This window comes from Desmodus rotundus, chromosome 9 (assembly GCF_022682495.2).
Source record: "Desmodus rotundus isolate HL8 chromosome 9, HLdesRot8A.1, whole genome shotgun sequence".
NCBI lineage: Eukaryota > Metazoa > Chordata > Mammalia > Chiroptera > Phyllostomidae > Desmodus > Desmodus rotundus.
Window position 1 is genome coordinate 41,176,825 of NC_071395.1, and position 10,181 is coordinate 41,187,005.

Sequence of the window (10,181 nt, forward strand, 5' to 3'; positions counted from 1 at the left end):
TGGCCCAGGAGGCTGTGGCCTCCAGATGAACTTGGTCTCTGGTCAAAGTTGAAGCACTTGTGGTGGTGTCTGGCCCAGGACTAGTGGCCCGTGACGGCACCACCCCTGGGACAACCGTTTCCACAGTCCTGCCTGGAGGAGTGGAAATAGCTTCTGCACCAGGACCAGTGGCCATCGAGGGTGCGCTGTCTGACTCACTGTTGGAAACACTGGAAGTGCTTTCGGAAGAGAACGCGCTGCTGTCTGAAGACTGGGTGACCAAAGAGACTCTTGCATCTAGATCCTCAGGGGAAACAGTCAGAGTTGGAACCGCTGAACTGGCTTCTACGCTCTCTAGTTCATGTGGGAAATCAGTCAGAGTTGGAAGAGTCGGGTTGGTCTCTGCCCCAGAACTGGTGTCAAGTGAGCTCACTGCTCCTGAAACATCAGCGGAACCAGTCACAGTTGGCACGGCTGAAGCAGTCTGTGCTGCAGGGTGGCTCACCCATGGGGCTGTGGTGGCCTGTTCATGAGGAGAAAGAGTCAGAGGTGGGACAACCACACCGGCATCTGTCCCAGAGCTAGGAACCTCTGAGGTCACCAGACCTGGGACCTCAGGGGATGAGAGAGGAACATCTGGACCAGCTGAACTGGCTTCTGTTCCAAGACTGGGGGCCGTTGGGGCGGTGCTGTCCGAGTCACTACGGGAAACACTGGTAGCTGCCCCGGGGACAGTGGAGCTGGACTCTGCGGGACGGGTGACTGAGGAGATGCTTGGATCTGAGTCATCAGTGGAAACAGTCCCAGTGGAGAAAGTTGTACTGGCTTCTGTTGCAGAACTGGTGACCAGGGAGGTGGCCATGGTGAGTACCTCAGGCGGGACAGTGACTGTTGGAAGGGCTGAGCTGGCTCCTGCCCCAGGACCGGTGGCTGTTGAAGACATGGTGTCTGGATCACTGTGGGAAACTTTGGAAGTTGTTTGGGAAACATTAAGGCCGGTCTCTGAAGGACGGGTGACCACAGACACTGTGGGATCTGGCTCACGGTGGGACGCAGTCAGCGTTGCAACAGCCGACCTTGCTTCCGTTTCAAACTGGGTGGCCCACGAGGCCGTGGTGTCCGGATGAACTTGGGAATGAGTCGAAGTTGCAGCGGTTGCGCTGGTCCCCGTCCCAGAACTAGTGGCCTGCGAGGTCACCACCCCTGGTCCAACAGGTTGGACAGTCTTACCTGGAAGAGTTGAACTGGCTTCTGCCCCAGGACTGGTGGCCACCGAGGGTGCGCTGTCTGACTGCCTGTGGGAGACGCTGGAAGGGCTTTCGGGAAACAACGTGCTGGGCTCTGCAGGATGGGTGACCGAAGGGACTGTTGTATCTGATTCACGCAGGGACTCCGTCGGGGTTGAGAGAGTTGTTTTGGCTTCTGGTCCAGGACTAGTGACTAGGGAGGTGGCCACCGCGAGTACATCAAGCGGGACAGTCCCTGCTGGGAGGGCTGAACTGGCCCCTGCCCCAGGAGTGGTGGCTGTTGAGGATATGCTGTCTGTTTCACTGTGGGAAGAACTGGGCGTCTTTCTGGAAACCGAGGGGCTGGTCTTTGGTGAATGGACCCATGAGGCTGTTGTGTCCGGCTCCTGCGGAGAAACAGGCATACCCGGAACAATGGAACTGGCTTCTGCTGCAGGATGGGTGCCCCATGAGGCTGCTGTCTCTGGTTCAGGCGGGGAAAGAGTCAGAGTTGCAAAAGCTGTACCAGTCTCTGGCCTAGAACCGCTTACCTGTGTGATCTCCACCCCTGATACACCAGGGGAAAGCGCCAAGGTTGAAACGGTTGAACCGGTCTGTGCCCCGGGACGGGTCACGGAGGACACTGTGGGATCTGGCTCACGAGGGGACTCAGTCAGAGTTGGAACAGCTGACCTGGCTTCCGTTTCCAGATGGGTGGCCCAGGAGGCTGTGGCCTCCAGATGAACTTGGTCTCTGGTCAAAGTTGAAGCACTTGTGGTGGTGTCTGGCCCAGGACTAGTGGCCCGTGACGGCACCACCCCTGGGACAACCGTTTCCACAGTCCTGCCTGGAGGAGTGGAAATAGCTTCTGCACCAGGACCAGTGGCCATCGAGGGTGCGCTGTCTGACTCACTGTTGGAAACACTGGAAGTGCTTTCGGAAGAGAACGCGCTGCTGTCTGAAGACTGGGTGACCAAAGAGACTCTTGCATCTAGATCCTCAGGGGAAACAGTCAGAGTTGGAACCGCTGAACTGGCTTCTACGCTCTCTAGTTCATGTGGGAAATCAGTCAGAGTTGGAAGAGTCGGGTTGGTCTCTGCCCCAGAACTGGTGTCAAGTGAGCTCACTGCTCCTGAAACATCAGCGGAACCAGTCACAGTTGGCACGGCTGAAGCAGTCTGTGCTGCAGGGTGGCTCACCCATGGGGCTGTGGTGGCCTGTTCATGAGGAGAAAGAGTCAGAGGTGGGACAACCACACCGGCATCTGTCCCAGAGCTAGGAACCTCTGAGGTCACCAGACCTGGGACCTCAGGGGATGAGAGAGGAACATCTGGACCAGCTGAACTGGCTTCTGTTCCAAGACTGGGGGCCGTTGGGGCGGTGCTGTCCGAGTCACTACGGGAAACACTGGTAGCTGCCCCGGGGACAGTGGAGCTGGACTCTGCGGGACGGGTGACTGAGGAGATGCTTGGATCTGAGTCATCAGTGGAAACAGTCCCAGTGGAGAAAGTTGTACTGGCTTCTGTTGCAGAACTGGTGACCAGGGAGGTGGCCATGGTGAGTACCTCAGGCGGGACAGTGACTGTTGGAAGGGCTGAGCTGGCTCCTGCCCCAGGACCGGTGGCTGTTGAAGACATGGTGTCTGGATCACTGTGGGAAACTTTGGAAGTTGTTTGGGAAACATTAAGGCCGGTCTCTGAAGGACGGGTGACCACAGACACTGTGGGATCTGGCTCACGGTGGGACGCAGTCAGCGTTGCAACAGCCGACCTTGCTTCCGTTTCAAACTGGGTGGCCCACGAGGCCGTGGTGTCCGGATGAACTTGGGAATGAGTCGAAGTTGCAGCGGTTGCGCTGGTCCCCGTCCCAGAACTAGTGGCCTGCGCGGTCACCACCCCTGGTCCAACAGGTTGGACAGTCTTACCTGGAAGAGTTGAACTGGCTTCTGCCCCAGGACTGGTGGCCACCGAGGGTGCGCTGTCTGACTGCCTGTGGGAGACGCTGGAAGGGCTTTCGGGAAACAACGTGCTGGGCTCTGCAGGATGGGTGACCGAAGGGACTGTTGTATCTGATTCACGCAGGGACTCCGTCTGGGTTGAGAGAGTTGTTTTGGCTTCTGGTCCAGGACTAGTGACTAGGGAGGTGGCCACCGCGAGTACATCAAGCGGGACAGTCCCTGCTGGGAGGGCTGAACTGGCCCCTGCCCCAGGAGTGGTGGCTGTTGAGGATATGCTGTCTGTTTCACTGTGGGAAGAACTGGGCGTCTTTCTGGAAACCGAGGGGCTGGTCTTTGGTGAATGGACCCATGAGGCTGTTGTGTCCGGCTCCTGCGGAGAAACAGGCATACCCGGAACAATGGAACTGGCTTCTGCTGCAGGATGGGTGCCCCATGAGGCTGCTGTCTCTGGTTCAGGCGGGGAAAGAGTCAGAGTTGCAAAAGCTGTACCAGTCTCTGGCCTAGAACCGCTTACCTGTGTGATCTCCACCCCTGATACACCAGGGGAAAGCGCCAAGGTTGAAACGGTTGAACCGGTCTGTGCCCCGGGACGGGTCACGGAGGACACTGTGGGATCTGGCTCACGAGGGGACTCAGTCAGAGTTGGAACAGCTGACCTGGCTTCCGTTTCCAGATGGGTGGCCCAGGAGGCTGTGGCCTCCAGATGAACTTGGTCTCTGGTCAAAGTTGAAGCACTTGTGGTGGTGTCTGGCCCAGGACTAGTGGCCCGTGACGGCACCACCCCTGGGACAACCGTTTCCACAGTCCTGCCTGGAGGAGTGGAAATAGCTTCTGCACCAGGACCAGTGGCCATCGAGGGTGCGCTGTCTGACTCACTGTTGGAAACACTGGAAGTGCTTTCGGAAGAGAACGCGCTGCTGTCTGAAGACTGGGTGACCAAAGAGACTCTTGCATCTAGATCCTCAGGGGAAACAGTCAGAGTTGGAACCGCTGAACTGGCTTCTACGCTCTCTAGTTCATGTGGGAAATCAGTCAGAGTTGGAAGAGTCGGGTTGGTCTCTGCCCCAGAACTGGTGTCAAGTGAGCTCACTGCTCCTGAAACATCAGCGGAACCAGTCACAGTTGGCACGGCTGAAGCAGTCTGTGCTGCAGGGTGGCTCACCCATGGGGCTGTGGTGGCCTGTTCATGAGGAGAAAGAGTCAGAGGTGGGACAACCACACCGGCATCTGTCCCAGAGCTAGGAACCTCTGAGGTCACCAGACCTGGGACCTCAGGGGATGAGAGAGGAACATCTGGACCAGCTGAACTGGCTTCTGTTCCAAGACTGGGGGCCGTTGGGGCGGTGCTGTCCGAGTCACTACGGGAAACACTGGTAGCTGCCCCGGGGACAGTGGAGCTGGACTCTGCGGGACGGGTGACTGAGGAGATGCTTGGATCTGAGTCATCAGTGGAAACAGTCCCAGTGGAGAAAGTTGTACTGGCTTCTGTTGCAGAACTGGTGACCAGGGAGGTGGCCATGGTGAGTACCTCAGGCGGGACAGTGACTGTTGGAAGGGCTGAGCTGGCTCCTGCCCCAGGACCGGTGGCTGTTGAAGACATGGTGTCTGGATCACTGTGGGAAACTTTGGAAGTTGTTTGGGAAACATTAAGGCCGGTCTCTGAAGGACGGGTGACCACAGACACTGTGGGATCTGGCTCACGGTGGGACGCAGTCAGCGTTGCAACAGCCGACCTTGCTTCCGTTTCAAACTGGGTGGCCCACGAGGCCGTGGTGTCCGGATGAACTTGGGAATGAGTCGAAGTTGCAGCGGTTGCGCTGGTCCCCGTCCCAGAACTAGTGGCCTGCGCGGTCACCACCCCTGGTCCAACAGGTTGGACAGTCTTACCTGGAAGAGTTGAACTGGCTTCTGCCCCAGGACTGGTGGCCACCGAGGGTGCGCTGTCTGACTGCCTGTGGGAGACGCTGGAAGGGCTTTCGGGAAACAACGTGCTGGGCTCTGCAGGATGGGTGACCGAAGGGACTGTTGTATCTGATTCACGCAGGGACTCCGTCTGGGTTGAGAGAGTTGTTTTGGCTTCTGGTCCAGGACTAGTGACTAGGGAGGTGGCCACCGCGAGTACATCAAGCGGGACAGTCCCTGCTGGGAGGGCTGAACTGGCCCCTGCCCCAGGAGTGGTGGCTGTTGAGGATATGCTGTCTGTTTCACTGTGGGAAGAACTGGGCGTCTTTCTGGAAACCGAGGGGCTGGTCTTTGGTGAATGGACCCATGAGGCTGTTGTGTCCGGCTCCTGCGGAGAAACAGGCATACCCGGAACAATGGAACTGGCTTCTGCTGCAGGATGGGTGCCCCATGAGGCTGCTGTCTCTGGTTCAGGCGGGGAAAGAGTCAGAGTTGCAAAAGCTGTACCAGTCTCTGGCCTAGAACCGCTTACCTGTGTGATCTCCACCCCTGATACACCAGGGGAAAGCGCCAAGGTTGAAACGGTTGAACCGGTCTGTGCCCCGGGACGGGTCACGGAGGACACTGTGGGATCTGGCTCACGAGGGGACTCAGTCAGAGTTGGAACAGCTGACCTGGCTTCCGTTTCCAGATGGGTGGCCCAGGAGGCTGTGGCCTCCAGATGAACTTGGTCTCTGGTCAAAGTTGAAGCACTTGTGGTGGTGTCTGGCCCAGGACTAGTGGCCCGTGACGGCACCACCCCTGGGACAACCGTTTCCACAGTCCTGCCTGGAGGAGTGGAAATAGCTTCTGCACCAGGACCAGTGGCCATCGAGGGTGCGCTGTCTGACTCACTGTTGGAAACACTGGAAGTGCTTTCGGAAGAGAACGCGCTGCTGTCTGAAGACTGGGTGACCAAAGAGACTCTTGCATCTAGATCCTCAGGGGAAACAGTCAGAGTTGGAACCGCTGAACTGGCTTCTACGCTCTCTAGTTCATGTGGGAAATCAGTCAGAGTTGGAAGAGTCGGGTTGGTCTCTGCCCCAGAACTGGTGTCAAGTGAGCTCACTGCTCCTGAAACATCAGCGGAACCAGTCACAGTTGGCACGGCTGAAGCAGTCTGTGCTGCAGGGTGGCTCACCCATGGGGCTGTGGTGGCCTGTTCATGAGGAGAAAGAGTCAGAGGTGGGACAACCACACCGGCATCTGTCCCAGAGCTAGGAACCTCTGAGGTCACCAGACCTGGGACCTCAGGGGATGAGAGAGGAACATCTGGACCAGCTGAACTGGCTTCTGTTCCAAGACTGGGGGCCGTTGGGGCGGTGCTGTCCGAGTCACTACGGGAAACACTGGTAGCTGCCCCGGGGACAGTGGAGCTGGACTCTGCGGGACGGGTGACTGAGGAGATGCTTGGATCTGAGTCATCAGTGGAAACAGTCCCAGTGGAGAAAGTTGTACTGGCTTCTGTTGCAGAACTGGTGACCAGGGAGGTGGCCATGGTGAGTACCTCAGGCGGGACAGTGACTGTTGGAAGGGCTGAGCTGGCTCCTGCCCCAGGACCGGTGGCTGTTGAAGACATGGTGTCTGGATCACTGTGGGAAACTTTGGAAGTTGTTTGGGAAACATTAAGGCCGGTCTCTGAAGGACGGGTGACCACAGACACTGTGGGATCTGGCTCACGGTGGGACGCAGTCAGCGTTGCAACAGCCGACCTTGCTTCCGTTTCAAACTGGGTGGCCCACGAGGCCGTGGTGTCCGGATGAACTTGGGAATGAGTCGAAGTTGCAGCGGTTGCGCTGGTCCCCGTCCCAGAACTAGTGGCCTGCGAGGTCACCACCCCTGGTCCAACAGGTTGGACAGTCTTACCTGGAAGAGTTGAACTGGCTTCTGCCCCAGGACTGGTGGCCACCGAGGGTGCGCTGTCTGACTGCCTGTGGGAGACGCTGGAAGGGCTTTCGGGAAACAACGTGCTGGGCTCTGCAGGATGGGTGACCGAAGGGACTGTTGTATCTGATTCACGCAGGGACTCCGTCTGGGTTGAGAGAGTTGTTTTGGCTTCTGGTCCAGGACTAGTGACTAGGGAGGTGGCCACCGCGAGTACATCAAGCGGGACAGTCCCTGCTGGGAGGGCTGAACTGGCCCCTGCCCCAGGAGTGGTGGCTGTTGAGGATATGCTGTCTGTTTCACTGTGGGAAGAACTGGGCGTCTTTCTGGAAACCGAGGGGCTGGTCTTTGGTGAATGGACCCATGAGGCTGTTGTGTCCGGCTCCTGCGGAGAAACAGGCATACCCGGAACAATGGAACTGGCTTCTGCTGCAGGATGGGTGCCCCATGAGGCTGCTGTCTCTGGTTCAGGCGGGGAAAGAGTCAGAGTTGCAAAAGCTGTACCAGTCTCTGGCCTAGAACCGCTTACCTGTGTGATCTCCACCCCTGATACACCAGGGGAAAGCGCCAAGGTTGAAACGGTTGAACCGGTCTGTGCCCCGGGACGGGTCACGGAGGACACTGTGGGATCTGGCTCACGAGGGGACTCAGTCAGAGTTGGAACAGCTGACCTGGCTTCCGTTTCCAGATGGGTGGCCCAGGAGGCTGTGGCCTCCAGATGAACTTGGTCTCTGGTCAAAGTTGAAGCACTTGTGGTGGTGTCTGGCCCAGGACTAGTGGCCCGTGACGGCACCACCCCTGGGACAACCGTTTCCACAGTCCTGCCTGGAGGAGTGGAAATAGCTTCTGCACCAGGACCAGTGGCCATCGAGGGTGCGCTGTCTGACTCACTGTTGGAAACACTGGAAGTGCTTTCGGAAGAGAACGCGCTGCTGTCTGAAGACTGGGTGACCAAAGAGACTCTTGCATCTAGATCCTCAGGGGAAACAGTCAGAGTTGGAACCGCTGAACTGGCTTCTACGCTCTCTAGTTCATGTGGGAAATCAGTCAGAGTTGGAAGAGTCGGGTTGGTCTCTGCCCCAGAACTGGTGTCAAGTGAGCTCACTGCTCCTGAAACATCAGCGGAACCAGTCACAGTTGGCACGGCTGAAGCAGTCTGTGCTGCAGGGTGGCTCACCCATGGGGCTGTGGTGGCCTGTTCATGAGGAGAAAGAGTCAGAGGTGGGACAACCACACCGGCATCTGTCCCAGAGCTAGGAACCTCTGAGGTCACCAGACCTGGGACCTCAGGGGATGAGAGAGGAACATCTGGACCAGCTGAACTGGCTTCTGTTCCAAGACTGGGGGCCGTTGGGGCGGTGCTGTCCGAGTCACTACGGGAAACACTGGTAGCTGCCCCGGGGACAGTGGAGCTGGACTCTGCGGGACGGGTGACTGAGGAGATGCTTGGATCTGAGTCATCAGTGGAAACAGTCCCAGTGGAGAAAGTTGTACTGGCTTCTGTTGCAGAACTGGTGACCAGGGAGGTGGCCATGGTGAGTACCTCAGGCGGGACAGTGACTGTTGGAAGGGCTGAGCTGGCTCCTGCCCCAGGACCGGTGGCTGTTGAAGACATGGTGTCTGGATCACTGTGGGAAACTTTGGAAGTTGTTTGGGAAACATTAAGGCCGGTCTCTGAAGGACGGGTGACCACAGACACTGTGGGATCTGGCTCACGGTGGGACGCAGTCAGCGTTGCAACAGCCGACCTTGCTTCCGTTTCAAACTGGGTGGCCCACGAGGCGGTGGTGTCCGGATGAACTTGGGAATGAGTCGAAGTTGCAGCGGTTGCGCTGGTCCCCGTCCCAGAACTAGTGGCCTGCGCGGTCACCACCCCTGGTCCAACAGGTTGGACAGTCTTACCTGGAAGAGTTGAACTGGCTTCTGCCCCAGGACTGGTGGCCACCGAGGGTGCGCTGTCTGACTGCCTGTGGGAGACGCTGGAAGGGCTTTCGGGAAACAACGTGCTGGGCTCTGCAGGATGGGTGACCGAAGGGACTGTTGTATCTGATTCACGCAGGGACTCCGTCGGGGTTGAGAGAGTTGTTTTGGCTTCTGGTCCAGGACTAGTGACTAGGGAGGTGGCCACCGCGAGTACATCAAGCGGGACAGTCCCTGCTGGGAGGGCTGAACTGGCCCCCTGCCCCAGGAGTGGTGGCTGTTGAGGATATGCTGTCTGTTTCACTGTGGGAAGAACTGGGCGTCTTTCTGGAAACCGAGGGGCTGGTCTTTGGTGAATGGACCCATGAGGCTGTTGTGTCCGGCTCCTGCGGAGAAACAGGCATACCCGGAACAATGGAACTGGCTTCTGCTGCAGGATGGGTGCCCCATGAGGCTGCTGTCTCTGGTTCAGGCGGGGAAAGAGTCAGAGTTGCAAAAGCTGTACCAGTCTCTGGCCTAGAACCGCTTACCTGTGTGATCTCCACCCCTGATACACCAGGGGAAAGCGCCAAGGTTGAAACGGTTGAACCGGTCTGTGCCCCGGGACGGGTCACGGAGGACACTGTGGGATCTGGCTCACGAGGGGACTCAGTCAGAGTTGGAACAGCTGACCTGGCTTCCGTTTCCAGATGGGTGGCCCAGGAGGCTGTGGCCTCCAGATGAACTTGGTCTCTGGTCAAAGTTGAAGCACTTGTGGTGGTGTCTGGCCCAGGACTAGTGGCCCGTGACGGCACCACCCCTGGGACAACCGTTTCCACAGTCCTGCCTGGAGGAGTGGAAATAGCTTCTGCACCAGGACCAGTGGCCATCGAGGGTGCGCTGTCTGACTCACTGTTGGAAACACTGGAAGTGCTTTCGGAAGAGAACGCGCTGCTGTCTGAAGACTGGGTGACCAAAGAGACTCTTGCATCTAGATCCTCAGGGGAAACAGTCAGAGTTGGAACCGCTGACTGGCTTCTACGCTCTCTAGTTCATGTGGGAAATCAGTCAGAGTTGGAAGAGTCGGGTTGGTCTCTGCCCCAGAACTGGTGTCAAGTGAGCTCACTGCTCCTGAAACATCAGCGGAACCAGTCACAGTTGGCACGGCTGAAGCAGTCTGTGCTGCAGGGTGGCTCACCCATGGGGCTGTGGTGGCCTGTTCATGAGGAGAAAGAGTCAGAGGTGGGACAACCACACCGGCATCTGTCCCAGAGCTAGGAACCTCTGAGGTCACC

The 10,181-nt window shown here is 57.9% G+C and overlaps 1 protein-coding gene across 1 annotated transcript; it reads right to left on the reverse strand.

Moving 5' to 3' along the window:
• Nucleotides 1-2,345: 2,345 nt before the first annotated feature.
• LOC139440271 (mucin-16-like) lies at nt 2,346-4,846 on the reverse strand. The gene is made up of 2 exons (XM_071219264.1): nt 3,130-4,846; nt 2,346-2,422 (listed from the first exon to the last, which is right to left on the reverse strand). Exons 1-2 carry the CDS (start codon nt 4,760-4,762, stop codon nt 2,346-2,348), a joined length of 1,710 nt encoding a protein of 569 aa, XP_071075365.1. The 5' UTR covers nt 4,763-4,846.
• Nucleotides 4,847-10,181: the final 5,335 nt, after the last annotated feature.